The 19489-nt window shown below is 42.3% G+C and overlaps 2 protein-coding genes across 2 annotated transcripts in view; both read right to left on the bottom strand.

The window, feature by feature from the left end:
- Nucleotides 1-10679, bottom strand: part of LOC311485508 (AT-rich interactive domain-containing protein 3B) — a gene marked incomplete at its 5' end in the record, with an annotated part of 43006 nt that extends 32327 nt beyond the window's left edge. Inside the window, 2 exons of the mRNA XM_084540976.1 lie at nt 8697-9365; nt 10644-10679. Coding sequence (XP_084397102.1) covers nt 8697-9365; nt 10644-10679 — 705 coding nt within the window. The remainder of the gene's footprint in view (nt 1-8696; nt 9366-10643) is intronic.
- Nucleotides 10680-12005: 1326 nt separating this feature from the next.
- fam219b (family with sequence similarity 219 member B) lies at nt 12006-19397 on the bottom strand. Its single transcript, XM_084541851.1, has 7 exons — nt 19165-19397; nt 18552-18663; nt 16825-16918; nt 16662-16739; nt 16188-16239; nt 14189-14339; nt 12006-14098 (listed from the first exon to the last, which is right to left on the bottom strand). The coding sequence occupies exons 1-6, from the start codon at nt 19237-19239 to the stop codon at nt 14190-14192; spliced, it is 561 nt and encodes a 186-aa protein (XP_084397977.1). The 5' UTR covers nt 19240-19397; the 3' UTR covers nt 12006-14098; nt 14189.
- Between the last annotated feature and the right edge of the window lie 92 nt (nt 19398-19489).

Here is a 19489-nt window from a genome sequence, read left to right as displayed (position 1 = left end):
CTACTTGCTCCCACTTAGAAGCACATGATTACACTCAGCTTGTGTCTGAAGACGTTGCAGACAAACAACTTGGCCACATGCTACATTAAACTACTTGGGATTTTAGCAGCCAGTGCAGCGCAGACTGAAAAGAAGACAGGCAACAGTGAAAGGAAAGCCTCCTGAACCTCTTTCAACTCCTTCTCCTCTGCATGGCTGTGCGCCAGGTCCCAGTCAGCTGCTGTGTTTACCCAAGTGCCTTGACACAGTGGCCCAGTTAGCACGTACAGGTCCCTGACACTAGCCTGGAGCTCAGCCAAAGCAGTGGCAGAAGACGGCCAAGAAAGCCATTAACAATAGACAACTCTCACCCTTCACCTTGTCAAAGCACGGCCTTTTCTACAAGGTGCAAAACACTGTAGAAAGGGCCCTTGGCCAGGAATCAAAGGGACCATATCTGTTGTCTGCAACTGCAATTTACCAGTTGGGAGGATGTTGTGGCTAGAACCCAGACGGACTCATAAATGTCACATTGTTTTATGTCCCTGATATGACACAGTTTACACCTTAATTGCTTTGCATTTCTGAAACACAGGGCAATTTTAGTTAATCAATATCAGCAACATGCAGGCCAATGCATGACCAGTCTACACTTGTGGCAAAACGTGTTAGTGGATCTCAGGTCACAAAGAAATGCAAACTATCTCCTCTTGGTCTTCCTGTCTAAAAGAATGACGATAGCGGACGTCACGCTGGGAACTGAAGCTGATCTGTTTTTGCATTTTAATACGGGTCAGTACGATCCCCTTAAATACCGAGTACATGCAGATATTTAACCATGAGTGCTGGTGAAAAACAAGTACACAGACCAACAAGTTAAATACACAGTATATAGGAGGCCACAGACGCCACAAGGCCAACAGGACCTCACATACTGGGCCAAGGGTCACTGCAACACGTGCTGTAAGTAGTAGTCGATATCCATGTGTGCTGTATATATCAGTATATGCCTTCAGCCTATATAAAACTCAAGGAGACTTTGCTCAACAGTGTCATATGACCTTGGGTCTCTTTCCTTGCAGCTGCCAAAGGCGTTGGTGGATGTCTTTGTTTCATTAGGCTATTCTCCTTTCTCTGTTTGCCTTCATTAAAGAGCAGGTGTTGTGATATGTTTAGTGGGAGTGGCTGTTAATGACAAATGGAACCAGCAATGGTGTGTAGAGGGGGACCTTGTGGTTTCACTACAAACTGATCAAATTACAGCAGACATCAGTAGCTCAGTTTCCATTAGAAGCAAGAAAGTCAATGCTCCGGGGTCGATTTGGGAAAAAAGTGTGACAACTCCAATGGACATGCCCCATTTGAATTTAAATGTTAACTCAATTGAAAGGGGACGTGAATGTCAATGATGTTGCACATGATGGGACTATAAAAAAATGTAATTTACACGATCTTGCAGCATACCGTCTGAAGTGAATGTCAGAGGGTCGGGTGGCATCAAAAAGATTCCACGCACCACACCTTTCAGTGTCGCCTATTATCTGCGAAACTGACAATCCAACAGTCACACCTTTTCACACCGTGACTGGCCAGGTGTACAGTGGTGGGAGAAGAGTGAGACATTGCACATCTTTTATTACCATTTATAGCACATTTCACTTTAACAAGTCAATCCAGTTAATCAATCTTTCCCTGGCGTCAATACTGTCTGAAAATTGCAAATATAAACGGTTTCTGCTGTGGTCGGACAGCACGTATTAAGAGCTAGTTCTGAAAGACCATGGCCGACGCTTATCAAATAAAAGCAAAATGAAATATAATCACTTACAGAAGCACAACATACTTGTTTGTCTTGTACGACATTCCTGTCGATTAAGGAGACTGGTGTGTGTAACATGCAACATGAACGGGAGTACGGACCAATCAGACTTCAACTTTACACAAACGTATCTACAATGCAAATCACTAAAGCATAAATGTGATAAAACCACCAAAGAAAGGAGCATTTCTACAGGTTTCTAACCATGAGCAATGAGGAAAGTCCAGTTATGATCTACATTTGAATATTTTTAGATTGTAAAATGCAAAATCTGTTTCAATTTGCTTGATGCCAGGGAACTTATAAATACGTAGAGTATCTCTAATGTGTCAATTTACAAATATGTCAAAGCAGAAGTGCGACCGAGTCCCAGTACTTTCAGCCAAGGATGTTTTGTGTAGCTTTTATTTCGCCTACATTAACTGTGAAGAGTGCACTTGTAACTATTAACCGAACCTCATTTTGATGGAGAGCACTGTAAACTCCTCAAAGACGTAATACCATGGATCCATGAGTGACTGACCCAACACAGAGGCAGAAACATCACAACAGACTAGACACTGCCAATTAGTGCTGTGTCTGACCAGGCCACGGTGTGACAGAGGTGAGGGGACAGGACCCACCATGAGAAACCTCCTCCCAGCTGACCGGAGCAGATGTGCCCTTTGGGACTCAGACACATAAAAAAAACTGTCTCTGCCTGCACCAGTGGGTCCTCCCATCCAGCTCCTCCCATTCAGGCCCTTTGGCTTTTTTCTTTTACAGCCCCGCGACACTGAGTGAAATGAATTGAAAGATCACCAATCGGGGGCAAGACTACAACGCGGACATGCACCCACCCACCCCCAACAAACCATCAAACCCCCTGTCTCTTGTCGGGAGCCGCCGGTGGGAATGTTCACTGTTTGAAGAGTTAACTCTTTAATTCCGTCTGGAATGTTTCCTCTGGGTGGGGCAGCGCGGTGTGCTGAGCCAGACCGCTAACCCCTCGACTACTTCCACAGCGTCTCCTCCCCCTCTCTCCCCCTTCATCTCCCTACTAAATTCAATACCTCTATTTCTGGGAAGGAGGGAATCTTCCACACTTAGCTGCTAAAAAGAGGTCAGCGTAAAATAAAGCTTGTTCTGTGCCAGTACACTTTACACACCAATTCAGATTAGACTGCCACTGGCACGTGAAATAAATTCTCACCCATTTCAGGTTTGTTTAATAAGTGTTTTAACATTTACACAAGAAGTAGAGCATTATTCAAACTCTCAGCTGTTACTTGAGTCAGCCGCGTTATGCTTCAGCGTATGACAAATTGGCAAGTAACACTAAACTATAATGTGAGATTGGGGATTGTAATATATTACAGTATTCAGCTTAGTGAGGACAGAAAAAAAAAACACATTTAAGCTGTCAATGTCAGCAGCTAAACTGTTTAGCTATTTGGATATATACTGTGTTAATGCATTTTATGGTATTTATAGTGTTTCTTTTTATACTTTTGATTTACTCGTGTGTCACTGTTGAGAACAACGGGCAGCTGAATTGCATGGAAACTGGAAAACAAAACACAATTACGCAGGACCTTTATTAGTTTCCATGACACAAATTCAACAGCTGGCCTACATTAAGCTGCATAAAGAGCAGCATCAATCACACATTATAAAAAAAAAAAAAAGAAATGCAGAGCTAAAGGCCCGGTCTCCCTCCTTCCAACTCAAGCAGCCAATGTCTGCCACTAATGAGGTAAATTCACAGATCATAGGCAGAAGAACATAAACCAAAAACATTCCCAGAGCAGCGCACCATGTTACTACCATGGTGGGTCACTCAATGTACAAACCTGAATATACAGATATAAACAATAAAACATGTTCTTTATTTTTTTTTCTGATTTTGGTAAAGAATGAAAAAACACACATTTGGAAGGAAGTATAAAGCTGAAAACTGAAAGGAGCATTAACAAACTTAACACGGACTGTATACACTGAGGACAATATGGGGTTTAAGGCTTCATTAAGTTTCAAATTATATATATTTACTCAAAATTCAACAATTTCAAGTAATTTATTTTCTTTTTAGACTCAAAATCAGAAATGAATAAATCCTGAAAAAGGAAATTAATGAACTTACAACAATTCCACTGTCCTTAACAATAACCAGTTTACCGACATGTTTTACAGATGCCTTTTTAGCTGCACACAACTGTTTTGCAATGAATGCATTGTTGTTTGTAGCTGAAACAGTTTTCAGACAGGTTTCACACATAACATTCATGCTTCTTGTTCTTGAACAAGAAATGCAACATGTTTTTGATGGAATGCAGCCTTCCTCATAATTTCTCATCTGAATGGCCTCCATTTGCAGGCAGTTTGTACAAACGGTCAGACGGCAAATCCAGCCTTATCACATCACCGTAACGTAAAGTCCAGCAAAACAGAATAATACTAAGTACGCCATTTAAAACCCAGTGACAGTTGTGGCATGTTAGGCCCCAACATAACACTCAGAAAGCTGAAACCGGGTCAGGCTGGCATATACAGCAGTGAGCCTCCTGTCTCCCAGTGCAACACTATTACTGTGAGACGTGGTGACGGAGGCATACGTTTTCAAACAAACGTGGCTGCCTTTCCAACAGTATTACGGTAATGAGCTGTTGGGCTGAGGTGGAGTCGTTCCACATTCCACTGTCAAAATGAAAACTTGAGTCCACCTGCTGAGTACAATGCCCTCCTCATTTATCATAAATGAGCGGAAAATGAGGTCAAATATTCCTGCCTCTTAAAGCTCACACACAATCCTTATCGATCTCTTTGCTGCAGCCGTGCAACTCCCCACTTCCTGGCTGATGTGTTGCTGGGGCGACAGATAAATTATGCAACAGTGCTGCCTCAACATACAGGTCTCAGTGCCTGAGCGGATAAAGCAAAGGGTGGCAAGTGCTAGCAGGGGTGGTCAATAACAGGATTCCCTGTTACCTTCAGTAATCAGATTTGGACCTCTAGCAAGTCTTTCCTGTTTTGTTTTGTTTTTTGTTTTAGCTTTTCCTCATCTGCAGGAACTCCTAACATAACATCCCCTGGCTCCTAACTACAAATGCAATCAGACTGCAGAGGGTAATTATTCAGCCTTATGTTACTGAGCCAGCTAAATACATTACCCTGCAAATGCACGGCAACTGCCTACGGCGACGTTATCTGTTTCAGCCAGTGTGACACAATGACTGAACCAACTTGCGTAACATTAAGTATTTTTATTATCGTCTAAAAGTCACATGATACAACTAAAACCTCAACAAGTAACCAGGCCTCAAAATAGACTTTTTAAGCTAGAAATGGTTCTTTCATTTTATGGATTTCATGTTAAAATATGTCATTAAGAATATATGTATATTTTATATTTTTTTGTTATTATAGTAGAAGTAGGAAAACTAGCTTGTTCACAAGAGCCATTAACTGAGATTTATAAAAGAGAATCTGGCTTATAAAATTTAATGAACATAATTTCTCTCTTTGCACATGAATCTTTAAGGGTTGGTGCTGAGTTAACATTATAGTTGTGGTATATAGCGAAGTATACATTCAGCTGTATAGTGTTACATTGAATTACACAGCTGCCATCGCCACTTACTTGTCAGTCAAGTTCGGCTACCCCGACTGACGCAACAGAACATTATCTCTTTCTCATAACACGCCCAGTCAAATTTATCTATTCAGCAGTTTACAGACGTTTTTCTTTGACTCGTATGGTGCAGTTGTAAAATTAGTACTTGTTGGAGCTTCCCCTGGGACTTGATGGGCCGTGGAGCTTGAAGGAACATCGTCACCAAGTTGTAAAATGGTTGGAATGCAATAGGCGGGCTTTACTTGGCGTAATACATATTATACTCATATCATGTAGCAGAAATCATTCTAGTATCACAGTTTTCACTAAATAATCATAAGCACATAATGGGAACACGCTAAGTATATTGTGGATTGCATTAGTCCTTTTGGTTGAGGTTTGGATTGGCTCCTTTAGTACCTAAAATGTGGCCACGAACTTGACGCCCAGTTGCACACCTAGCAAACATCTATAGACGCATTATTTAGCCCTGTGATGTGATAAGTAATATCCATTTCTGTGTGTACAGCGACGCAAATTTAAACTTTGCCCACTACCTCCATTTTGTCAAATTGCCCAGGAGCAAACAGTATGAAATCTGCAAACTTGTGGAACAAAGGCCACTGCTTTAGCACATCACCTGTGGCATACCACCCAACATTTAGTTGCAACACCCAGCTATTCCAAACAGCAACGTTACACGAACTTACTGGGATATACGACACAGTCTGTGTGCAGCAGGCATGATTAAAACTCTATTAATCACAGACAGATTACTGCAAGAAGAGGTGGGGTCTTTGGATATGTGTGTGTGTGTGTGTGTGTGTAGCTGGAGGGGAGGGGTGGTGGACGCTGGATTACAAAGGTCACGCAGCCTCTGTCCCACTGCGGCGGAGGCCAGAGTGCTGAGGCCGGCCGGTTGCCCGGCTCAGCTGTGTCTCCACGCGACGCCTTTGTTCACCCCCTTGTTTGACAATTATTTACTCTGCTGTTTAGGACAGGACTGAGGTCACCACGCATACATCACTGACACGAAACCACTTGCTACCATGTCTGCCCACAGCCATCTGACTTTTACAGAACATTACAGATCGTGCAAAATGAAAAAAATGAATAAATAATCTAATGGTTGTGTCAGCAACGTCTCACTGTTAGATGGGCCAAATTATACACAATTAGTTTATAATTCATTACTTCAGACATTAACAGTAGTAAGCTAGTATCGTTTATTGTGATATCTTCAATATGTTACGTGCTGCATCCATCGTATAGAGATATTATTACCAACAGTGTTATGATCGTCCCTTCTAGTTATGTGAAATGTTGGCAAATTGGAGAAATGGACAATATTATCCTGGTTATATTGCATTAAGCTGAGGTGGATGTAATCAGAAGCCATATTATTTTAGTATGGTTTGTGATGACTCAACATCATGGCAATATCACTGCCACTCTGTCACAGAGTGCTCTGGATAAAAGCCTTCGTCTGATGTGACTGGTTATATGAAATGTAAATGTTAATGTAAGTGGTCTTCGGTTCAATTGTCTCTTCAGCTTGTCATCTCATCTTCTTCCCTCTGTCACTGCTTTTAGAGCATAATAAATGTGCTCCCCCCATTATTATAAAGGTTCGGTATTTGCGGCATCTGCCAGGCTTGTCTCTGGCCTCTGGAAGACAATGACATCAAAAAAAAAAAAAAAAAAAAAACACAGTTCCCCTACCTCCACTGTCCCCCTCCCCCTACAGCGGTGCAACCTGAAACTGCCTGAAGAGATGAGCCGTCATTAAATACTGCAGAGCTGACATAATGACAGGAAAGATAAAAGAGAGGAAACAAAAAAAGGCCAGACCAATTCTCGTCCCATAATGCCTCCCCCAGCCCCCAGGCTCAGCCCGCCCCTCCTAATAAAAGACACCAGGCCACAGATAGGACACTGGTCAGCTACAACTTTGCTGCCATGATCTTCTGTTCTGACGAGGCTCAGACAAAGCCAGACCATCTCACAGAAAACCACTCCAGTCCGTCTGACACCTCTGAAAACAATAAGCAGCGGAACCAACGAAGTGAAACTCCATTTCATAAAACGTTCACACCCTATAGAGTAATGTGTTTAACCTTCTCCAGCAGAGACAGAGTAGACATAAAATAATAACACAAATATATACATACTAATGCTCCTCCTTCCACCACATCTATACTATTGTCTCTTAACTGTGGGGCTCCCGTGTGTCATAACCGAATGTCCATGTTCCAAGGCTAAATTTGGAAATGTGGTCCAGGGAGAAGCACCATTCAGAGACAGTCGCCTCTAAATAGACAGTAATAAAATCCAGACACATGATAGTCCCGTCACCCTCAGCTTACTGATCAAGCACAGATATGTCCTCTGACACTGCCCACTCCTGTGCAACTAAGGCTTTTTTATCACCCACAGGCTGCTGAGCTCACTTTAACCCGCTATGTCCTACGCTATGATGCCAAACCACATGTAGCTCGGCTCGGTTCCCAGTTGGCATTCCAGTGTTCTGTAACACTGTGCTGAGGCAATATTTACCTTCAAGGGAAAGTACACTTGGCACACAGCCGAAACTCTTACGGCAGTGAGAGTGGGGTGTGACAGGTTGCTACTGTGTACTTCGTCCAACCTTTCCACCCACCCAAAATCCTCGTGCTGACCCTGCCAACCACCCACAGCCTCACAGCAGCAGCAATTCCCCGCCTGATTCCGCTACCTGGATCAGAGCCAAACCGGAGCCCGAGTAAAGTGCCAAGAGGGAAAGCGAGAGAGTGAGAGAGAGAGAGAGACACAGACGCTGAATGCGAGTGCAGGGGGAGAGAACTAGTGAGCGTGAACACATTGCGCCTCAGCTTGGCCCGCTGCCAGGTCTCACTTAGGAGGATTTTTCGCCACAAAAGCCAATCAGCGGTCAGCCCTCCGCAGAGATTTGAAGTGTCTGACAAAGATACTGTATGAGCGGTTTGTGTCACAGTAAAGATTAAGACTCTCTCACAGCAGGGGGCTGAAAATACAACACTCAACGGGAGGGGGCTGAACAGTGAAAGGCTTTACTCCAGTGAACCACAGCGCTTCAATAATACACCTCTGATGACAGGGCCATTTTCAATACATTAGCACTGGCAGGGGGAGCTCCTCAGTGCTGACCTTCAGAGATAATAGCAAATAAAGTGTTTATACACTTGAAAGCTTTGGTTCGAGGGGCAACGTTTGAACGGTATAACTGGGGAAAAAGACCCAATCAGGATTTGATGTAATAAGGAGGAAATGGTGTGGCCAGGCACTAACCTGTCTGAAGTGATCATCAAAGCCCCAATCGGCTTGTCCGTTAGGAGAGGTAGCAGAGTGAGGCCCTGCAGGAGACAGACCCTCGTCAGGTTCCTGCTTCACTCTGATAGGTGGGGATGCAGCCCTCTGGGGGGCCGACGCAGAGTAACTGGCATATGGACGGGGAGGGATGCGGGAGGCATTCTGCTGCAAAGCAAGGGTCTGCTTGCGGAGGAACTCCAGGCCACTGGCACTTCCCTCATCCTCATCGCTGCCCTCATCCCCCTCCATCATTTCATTGTCGTCATCCTCATCGCCAGAGTCCCGGCCTCTGTCCTCGTCGTCCTCTCTTTCCGAGTCTACACTGCTTTGATTGGACATCCGGGGAGGCAGCCCGCTGACTGGGATGCCACCAGCAAGGCCTCCAGCAAGGCCTCCAGCAAGGCTTCCAGCAAGGCCCTTGCCCATGAAGCTGGCCCCAGAAGCCCGGGCAGCTGCCAGGATGGCCTGCTGGGCAGCAACCTGCTGAGCATACATGATGTGGGCCTCTCGTAGCTTCCTCTCCTTGCGCTCCATTTCAAGTCGGGCCTGCTGCTGGCGCTGGAGCTGTTCCATCACTGCCTCCAGCTTCATTCCCCCTGATGAGGTGCTCTGAGGAAAGGCCACGCTGGGCTCCTGAGACATGCTGGGCTGTGGGAGGAAGAGAAGGGAGTCAAGAATGACATGCTTTATATACAGAAATCTAATTACTCCTAAAAGCTACCATGGTAACAGAGAATAATGGTTTAAACATAAGCTCGGACACATACATTTATGGAAGATTTGATTACATCATTTAAAAAGGAGAAAGAACAGGTTCAAGTTGTAAAACTTTGTTAGTTATAACTCCTTTTACTCATTTACTTAAGTCACTGTTTGAACCAGGAAACCTGAGCTGAGTGTCACTGACTGCACAATCAGCAACACAAGAATGAGTCTAAACTATTATTTTCTAATAAATGTATAAGAAAATAATTGTTGAGGGCAGCGATGAGGATGAGGGAAGCCCCAGTGGCTCCTGAAACATGCATTTATATACATAATATATACATAATTTGTAACTTTTGAGTATATGTAAAGAGAAAAATACACTGACACTATCTGTAACTAACTAACTAACAGTAATGTAGCCATGTCTATTATAAAGGAGCCAATCCAAACCTTAACTAAAAGGACTAATGCAATCCACAAAACACTTTTAGCATTTTAAACGTCAAAGTATAGAAAGCAGCCAGCCACAAGACAGTCTCTGGTAAGAAGTGTGGGGGAAAAATCATGACATGAACGTATTATTCATGTGTTTTAGGGGTAGAGCAACGATTTCTAACAATAAAATAAAAAGATTTGTATGAAGGCACGGAGTGAGTCCTTGGCACCGAACCACACAGCTGTAATCTTCAAACTAGTGACTCCAAGAGATTAAGTGTTTTCAAACAGCCTCCAGCAGAAACATCAGAGTTAAATCAACAACAGTGTAATCACCACAAATATTAAAATATGGCAAACAACCACACAAACTGAGGTGGGGAAAAGAAAAAAGAAAAAAGTTAAAACAGCCTTTCCGCTTTCTTTTAGCTGGTTAGCTGCCACATCCTCAAAATACGTGGATAAGAGTAATGGCTTTTAGGATTTTTCACCATGCAAACAGGACAAATTATTACCAATAACACGCTTATGTAAAAACATAGTTATTACAGCGCTGTCGTGAGGAAATAATATTAGTCAAAAGCAGCCTAACATACCGTCAAATGACCTCTTTAAAGTTTTTTTTTCTTCTTTTTCTTTTGGAAGCTAGCTCTTTTCCGTAGCGTAAATAAAAAGGCGTCCAAACTGCGCCTTTCGGAGGCTTTTTAACACTATTATTGTTATTATTAAGCTCGCAGCCGATCTGGAAAGTGTTACGCGAAGCCGAGCAGGAACACGACTCACCATTTGTGCCTTACTACCGCTTGAATTGTCCACCATCCCTCCTTCTTCCTCGGCTTTATCCTCCTTCTTCCCTCGTTTCTGGCACTCGTTCAAACACTTGTAAACACACACACGCGCGCGCGCGCACGAGGGCAGAGACCTGGTGTGCACAAGCACCGCTGATCGCGACTGATCCCCTCGCGCAAGAAAAGGCGAGGTACGCTGTCTTTCAGGACGACCTCTTCCGAAACCTGGCCGCGGCTCTGCCTTTCCTTCCCCGGCGATTTTCGCGATTTTTCCCCCTGATTTAATAGTAAAAGGGACCGACTGGAAAATGGCCCGATCTCATATCTCGGAAAGCTCTGAGGTAACTCCCAGTCGCTTTTTTTTTTTTTTTTTTTTTTCCTCCCCTTCAATTGACACCCCCCGCGTGGCGCACCACAGCGTTAGGCCCGCCCAGCGACAGCAGCAGCGAGTATCAGCGTTTCCAGTTTCATGAAGCAGTTTTACCTGCGCCTCAGTCATTTCATTCATGACATTATTAGTTGTTTAGTGGTAAAAAAAAAAAAAAAAAAAGAGAAAGAGAGAGAGAGAAAGAAAAACTAAATTCTAAGTTGCTAAAGGTGCCGTATAATGGCAAATAAAAAAAAAGTGAAATCAAAAGTATGGTACAAGTTTAAAACCTCTCTAACTGTGAACTTGTTAAATAGTGTATTAAATCTCTCTGATTTCAATATAACAATTATTACGAGGCCACGTTTAAATCAGATGATGCAGGAACTTCACTCTTTAAGAGTAAAACGCAACAGGTATACCGTTTAAAAAATAAAGCAACATGGCTCCATGCTGCCTCCTTGTGGAAACTACTATGTTCACAATGAGTATATGGTTTACGTCAGTGTTTTTCAACCTTTTTTGAGCCAAGGTACATTTTTTTTTTCATTGAAAAAATCACAAGGCACACCACCAACCGAAAATGTTAAAAAAAAAAAAGTGAAACTCTGTAGCCTATATTAACAATATAAAGTCATTCTTGTCAAAGTGTCTTGAATAGGAATCAAATAAACACAAAGAAAAAAGTCTTATATATATATGCACAGACACTTGACAATGGCATATTATTTGCAGATAATAATTAATTCGTTTTCAAAAAAAGTTTTTTAGATCAATTAGGTGAAATTGGATAATTTCCCACGGCACACCTGACGATCTCTCACGGCACACTAGTGTGCCACGGCACAGTGGTCATTAAACACATGCTTTATAGAGGATCACAAGTGCCATGAAAGTAGTGATAAAAGATATAACTGATTGTACAATATAAAAAGCTATTACTAAATCTGATTACAGGTATATTTATTCATCTTTACATATACTATACATAAATATACTAATGATGACCTTCATAATGCTTTACTGATGTACTATTTAAACCAGAACTATAAAAAATGTTTAAAATCATAATCACACACAAAAAATATGATTAACTGTGTTTTATTTAATAATGTAAACCAATTAACAATACAATAAAACAGATTAGAATCATTAAAAAAAACAAAAAAACAATTAAACTTATTGCATTCAACACTATACTGATGTATATAAAACAAGCAGATTGTCCAAACAGTTGCATAGTACAGGTGAGTCAAGTGTACTTGCTACTGACCACTGGTTTTAAGTGCAAAACTTTAACCATACATAAAAACATCGAGCGGAGCCAGGGCCGGGGGCCGATACGCTCTAAATCCAGCCGGTCCATTTAAAGCGTCGAGCTCACACTTGTATCAAGTGACTCACACTTAGTGTAATAGAAGATTTTTTTTTTATTCCTAAATCGCCCACATTACAACCATGGAGTGCTGGGAGGAGATAGTGTACGTTACAAATGTTGGTGACATTTTCAACACCTAGCGTTGTCGTTGCTAAGCTTTGAGCAAAATCCACTTCCTGAATTTGCTTTGATGGGCTCATCTCAACCGAAGTAAAGCAAAGCCCCAGCACAAAATGTCACGTTCTTTCCAGTCCTTAAGTTCTTTCTGGTGCTCACGTGGTCCGATGCTGCACACCAACCATTTGAGTTAGAGCTTGTAACAACAGCGAGGTGGAGCGCAGGTGAGTTAAACAGCAGCCACTCATTTATCCTGACCTAGAACCTTTACGTACTTGAACGGTTGTGCAGTTTGAACATTTTTATTTTAGAAATGAATGTGAAAGGCAAAATGTGTTCAGTTTGTGAACTCTCACACACAAAAAAAAATTTCATACAGACTTACACTGTAACATGAGTGAGCGGATACATTTTCAAAGAAAAGTAATGTAAATTAATGTTTTATACTAAGTGTTTTCAGCACATCCATATCCCTGTTGGGTAAAAAGCACCCAGACACATTGTTTAAACTTATGTAAATACGGCTTACACAAAAAAAAACAAAAAAACAAGGGTAGACAAAGTAATCTGGTGTCCTGTTAACTTGTAACAACTATTTTAGTGTCCGGATATTAAAATAAATACATAAATAAAATCTGACATCCACACACATCCTTCTTAAGAGTTGTATCAGACAGTGGTTGGGTTTTTACACCACAATGCTACATATCCATACAAATAAAAAACAAAAAGGAATAGATGTAAATCTACTTTTGAATGCTTCCTATCCAACTACAAATCCAAATGTCTTAAGATGACTTATATGTAATAAAATTTCCTTTCCGTAACAATTTTTTTGAGACACTGGTCTCGGGAATTAAATGTGTTGACTAATCTGCTTACATTTTTAAGCATATACATTACTCTTTCACACAGTGGATACCTTCAACCACGTGCTTTCATCTCCATGCATTCTTCTACAAACAGAACATGTGCGAGTCCTCCCTGGTATGCAGTAGTTTGCTCAGTGACAACTCAGTGTAGACAGTAACACTTTTACTCAATATGCATAAGCCGTGAAGAAATTAAAAGTTTTCACAATTCCCATCTCAACTTAATACTCTGCTTTTGTGTTAGTTTTGTTTAAATATATACTTATGCGCTGGCTTTGTAACTTAGGAATAAAAATCACTGATGTAGTAAAGAAAAAAAAAGAAAAAGATGAATAAAGAGGGAATGTAGTTGTCATTACTTCATTTGACAGTTTAACTGTTGGGAAATGCAGATTCACCAGAGGGCTAGAACATTACAACACCATACATCATTCCTGTATGACCTGTTCGTCAGCGAGGACAAGACAGTAACCAGCTCTCCCTTGTTGAATTACTCTGCCACTTCATTTAAAGCAGTGGCACAGTTTGCATTTCACATGGTCCTATAAAAAGAAAAAGTATAAATAAAAAAATAGGTCAAGCTTTGGGGTCACAGTGGATAAGGCTTGTTCTCACGTCCATCTGCGTTTTCGTCGGGGTTGAGTGATGTCAGTGCACGCAGTGCTGCATGAGTTTGGATTCAGCGCTGGAAGTCCTCAGGCAGCGCAGCAGAGGAGCTGGGTTAGAAAGAAGGCGTCAGGCACCAGTGACTAAAGTCAGAAGAAGCTGGGGCCAAGACTTTGTAAAGTTCAAGTGACTCCACCGACATCACTGCGTGGTGCAGAACGGGACTTCGAAGCAGCAGCACACAGAGGAGCCCATGGCTTTGGGCGGAATCAGGTCGAGGTCCTCGTCATCAGGAATCTCATCCAGGCGGTAGCCATCCTGAAGCAGCTGCCTGCTTAAATCAGGATGGACCTGGAGAGCAAAAAAAGAGACTTCAATTATAGGCTCACATCAGGACAAGATGTATCTCACTCATGTTCATGTTCACATTAGTATTCATCATTTCTTTATGGTAAATCAGTTCCTGCCAAATATATGAATACATATGAACAATGATGACCTCAGTATGATAAAATGTTGTCCTGGCATTTATGTGGATGATACTTTGATACCTACCACTACCTGAACATTGCTGCGCATGGCAACAGCAAGTGGGTGTCCCTGACGCACACATTTATGCAAAACAAAATGTGACACACTAGACCAGACCACCTTCTTGCTCTGTGTTCAAGTTCTGACGCTCGCACGTACACTGTAGGCGCTTTCGGCAGCAGACGGGTCAGCACGGGGACCCTGTGTTACAGTGTTTTCTCACATCTTTTTAGTCAAAGTCACTTAAATCCTTCCACCTCTCAATTTCCCTCCATCTAACATCAACTATGAGGACATTGTTTGTCTTCCTGCCTAATATGCCTAAACGCCTCTCTTCCCGTCTCACTACTGTAGAGAGGGTGAGCAGCATCAAGCTCCTTGGAGATCATCTCTCAGAGAACCTCACATGGTCAGCAAACACTAACGCAATCGTGAAACGGGCTCAGCGGAGACTGTACTTCGTTAGGAAACTGAAGCAGGCTCCAATTCCCACCGGCATCCTCACGACCTGCTACAGAGGAGGTGGAGAGTGTTCTAAGCTAATGTATATCCTCAAGGGACTCTAGCTCAACGGTGGCAGACAAGAAGGCCCTGCAGAGTGAGGGGAGTGAGGGGAGCGGACAGAGTGATCGAAGTCTGGCTGCATCCCGTTCCAGAGCCGGTGCAAGAACAGAGCACGGAATATTATCAGAGACCCCTCTCACCCTCTCAATAAACTCTCCGAAATGCTGCAAAAGGGCAAATGGTACTGGAACATCACAAGCAGGACTGCTCAACAGTTTTCTCCCACAAGCTGTTAGACTCATGAACTCTTGAACTGCTGAACTGCTCATGAACTCAAGTCTTTTAGTATTTTAACTGAGTCCTTTAACTTATCTGAACTAAATCGTTTCCCTATTTTTCTAAGCCTGCACAGATCTGAGAGAGAGAAACATACTTTCAGTCTGTCTGCATTACAGATGTACGTATGTCAAAATGACTGACAGGCGGCAACCAGATAATCCACGTCACCTTGCCTGCCAGTGGCCATGAAACTATAATTGATCGTTGTGCGTCTTGTTTGTCGAGCTGTTATCCAACAACAACAATGCAAGAGAACAGGTAAGACTAAATCTGAATATGAGCTTCACTAAAAGGCAGTGAACAGCACCACGTATCTACATATCTGAGGTCAGGGAGGGAACAGCCAGTGAGTGAACGGCTGAAACACAACAATAGAAATTAAACACATCCTTTACTCTAGTAGTTATTAACGCTCAAGCACTCAGGACACTGTTCCTGTTGAACGGATCCAGCAAACAACAAACAAGATGTGGCAGCAGATTTAAATGTTTCATGTCTCTTGTGCTAAGAATAATCTTTTTAATTTTAATACTATTATTATTATTACGATTACTGTTACTATTTGGTGTGCATAGCTTGATAGTAACGCGTCCTGCAACACGTAGCCATTGCTGTAAATATTGTGACAGTTTTGCAAGCAGAAGGGCTGAGCTTTCACTGGTTCACTTCCAGTAGTGTGTGGAGAAGCCAAACTGATAAGAACACAAATGCTCTGTAGATCTTCTGTGGACGGTTGTCCACACCTACACAACAACTGTCACACAACAGGTTGGACAATACGATTTGATAAGAGAATGTGAAAAATGCACTGTTGGGCTTACTTACCTCAGCTGAAGAGTACCCAGAGGAATACTGCTCAAAATCGATCTCTTCATCACTGCAATGACAAGGATCACGTGTTCTGTCATTCTCATGTGACAAACTGTCACCTAAAGACCTGTTCAGGGACACTGACTTTACTAGCTGCAGAAATGTCACTCGTAACTGTTGCTGGAGGTGACTTGCTTTATGTCTAAAGCTTAATATGGGATATGAGGTGACCTTAGAAATTGCACGTGTGAATTTAGTTTGTAATTTTTCTTAAAGTGCTTTGGGAGGAGAGCTGAAACTACAAAAAGGTTTTTATGTTTCACATGTTGACATATTATGCTAGCACACTCAAACTGCAAATGAGAAAACACACTGTGTAAAAACGCTAAATAAATAAATTAGAATACATTCTTTTAGTGCTCGTTTTGCTGCTTGTACACTGGTAGGAATTCAACAATCCCATCACCTGCATACTTGGTGTGGCCCTACCTGTCTGAGTCCAGTGCAACCAAAGTATCCTCAGCGTGTTGACTCAAAGCAGCGTAGCCCTTGTTATACTTCACCGTCCTAAAAGACAACCAGAAGCAGTAGAATAAATATCATGCTGACATCACCAAGAGGGGCATAATCTTTCCTCGTCATGTCTCCTCACCTCTTGGCTCCTTGTCTGGGCTGATGCGTCACCGGAGGCCCTGGAGAGAGGGCTTTCTTCTTCAACGCTTTCCTTGCCATCTCTCTGTGTTTCTCTACAGACAATCAGAACAAGAGACTGTATGAGCAGGGGAAGCCTGGCATAAACATTAACAGATGTTATGTTAAAAACAGACAGACTGACTCCCGATTTTGTGGAGCCAACACTCACGCTTTATTATTTTCATAAACCGTAATTGTCTAATCACAGAGGACTTGAGATTTATGAAGTGTTCCACATGCGCCCAACTTAACAAGGCGTCTTCTTCTTTAAGGCCCTGTTCACACATTAACATGCGTCTCGGGTGATACATTTGAGCACAAGTGCACAGCTCTAAGCACCTCGGCTCACACGAGGCATTAGAATGTGTCTCCACACGAATCTCGAGTAATCGGATCTCAGTTCCATGCTCTATATGCAAATAAACACGTACAGCATTTGGGTAGCATCCACACCCACAACTATGTCACTTAGCACATAGCATGCACGCAGACAGCTTTAAGTACCTGCGGTTCACCAGCGAGCACTTGAGATCCAATCTCAATTTTTCAGCTGCTATTTCTAATGAATCGCTGTATCAGAACCATGGGCAGCTGCTTGTTGTGTGTACGTCATGATTTGGGGGAATACATATTTTGGAAGAAGCATGGAAGTCTCTCTCACTCACTGAAAGCACACACTTATTATTCATTTATCTCCCCTCCGACATTAGTTATCAGTGCAAGGTCTGAATGGGGCCGAAAAAAACTACTATATAGTAGTACTCAACAACATTGAATTAGATTGAGACGATAACTTGAGTAATATAACATAAAATAGCATTGTTTGTCTTACCCGCTACTTGCAGTATACACAGATGTAAATGGTAAATAAGCTGGATTTGGAGTTTTACTATATTCCAATGAATGGTGAGTGAATACATCTCAACCTCATACAAAATGTGTTACAATCTAATGAATACACAGGATGTATTGTTTTTAAATAGCTAGTATATGGGTCTGAATAAGTCCTTAAAGCTTGCACAGTTCACACAGTTTTACGTAGCTCAATCATTTCTTATTTCAAGTTGAATATATTAATCATGTTTTTTCTATCTTGGTGCACAATAAAATGCGTTTATGTTTGACATATGCATGAAAAGCATGCAGTAAATTAGAGAGGCTACCTCAGTCACACTGTTTTGTCTAGCCTGTGAATTGTGAAGAGATACAACATGCAAATTATGTCTTATGCAAGCTGTTTTTCCAGCCCCGCATGACAGACTCGCACTACAGCCACTTCCAGTGTAAACACCCAACAATAACTCGAGCATGTAAAGGAAATCCTCCAAAATAAGCAGCTAGGCAACGTTTGATTTGCATACGCCAGATGAATAATGAATTCACCAGTCAGTCAGTACTATGGTGCACACACACACTAGCTGTAGAGGATAGAGAGTTTAAAATTAGGGAGCACATTCTGATCTACATACTAAAGGTGGGATACATTAGAAGTAGACAGCGAGTAACATTATGTAAAGTTAATATGCTAAGTCAGCTGTTTTCTATCAGATTCAGATCATATGACATATGACAGGAAGCCTTCAGTGTCACATGACTCAGGCTCTGCTGTCCTGATAGATGCACAGGCTCAGCATAAACTGCAGCTGGAAATAAATAACAATGATCATGAGCCAAGGAAATGCTTACGTAGTTTGAGGTGGATGGCAGGAGCTCTGGACATGATGTAAGGTCCTCTTTTCTCCACTGGCCTCACGCCTCCTCCATCAGAAGTCTTGGGTCTTGCGCCACCACTTGGCCCCTGAGGTTTGAGAAAAGAAAGAGAAATTGGCATCTCCAGTTAATGAGCGGAAGTCAAGACAATGGCGTCATGTGACAAGACAAATGTCAAATGTCACCAAGTCTTAAGGGGTTTCATTAAAAACCTGTAACACAGTTTAATAATAGCCTACATTTGTTGCCATATACTTGTTTATGTGTGTCGTCGCCGAGCTCATTTAGCCCAGTTTCCAATTTAATCTGGTGTTAACCCCAAACGTTTCGCCAACCAGGCAAAACTTTGGAAATCGAAATCGAAATCAAATGTCCTCGACAGCTCATTTGACTTATAGAAAGAAAACCAAAATAATCATACGATTTACTAACAGACTTAGCAATGTCTAACCACAGAAAGCTCGGCCCCTAGACAATCATTTATGTCCATTTAGACAACTGTCAAACACCACATGCTAGGCTAGCTAGCTAGCCTCCCTGTTTCTGTTTACAAGCCAGCGTTAGCCGGGCTAGCTTTAGCTGACATTACCGACAAAACTTGTGGCTCCTGCTGCGTTTCCAGGAGGCTGTCCTTCTCCGGCTCCTCCATTATGTCGTTCATCATCTTGGCGTTAGTTGTCACAATTCACACCCCACCACGGCCATGACAACAGCTGTCCCACGGGCGAGGGACTTTGTTGTTTTTCCTCCAGTAGCAAGACAGGCACTTCAGTTAGCTTGCTATGCTATTCGGCTATATCAGTGACAGGGTTTCAGACTACTTCCGGGTAAAAACGGTCCAAAATGAAACCTTCCGCCGCGAACATATGGATGAAACAGTTTAAGATATAATGGCCACAATATAAGGTATATAG

This window comes from Chelon labrosus, assembly GCF_963514085.1.
Source record: "Chelon labrosus genome assembly, chromosome: 3".
Classification (NCBI taxonomy): Eukaryota; Metazoa; Chordata; class Actinopteri; order Mugiliformes; family Mugilidae; genus Chelon; species Chelon labrosus.
The sequence above is the reverse complement of the archived record's forward strand: the minus strand, read 5'-3'. Positions and strand labels throughout refer to the sequence as shown.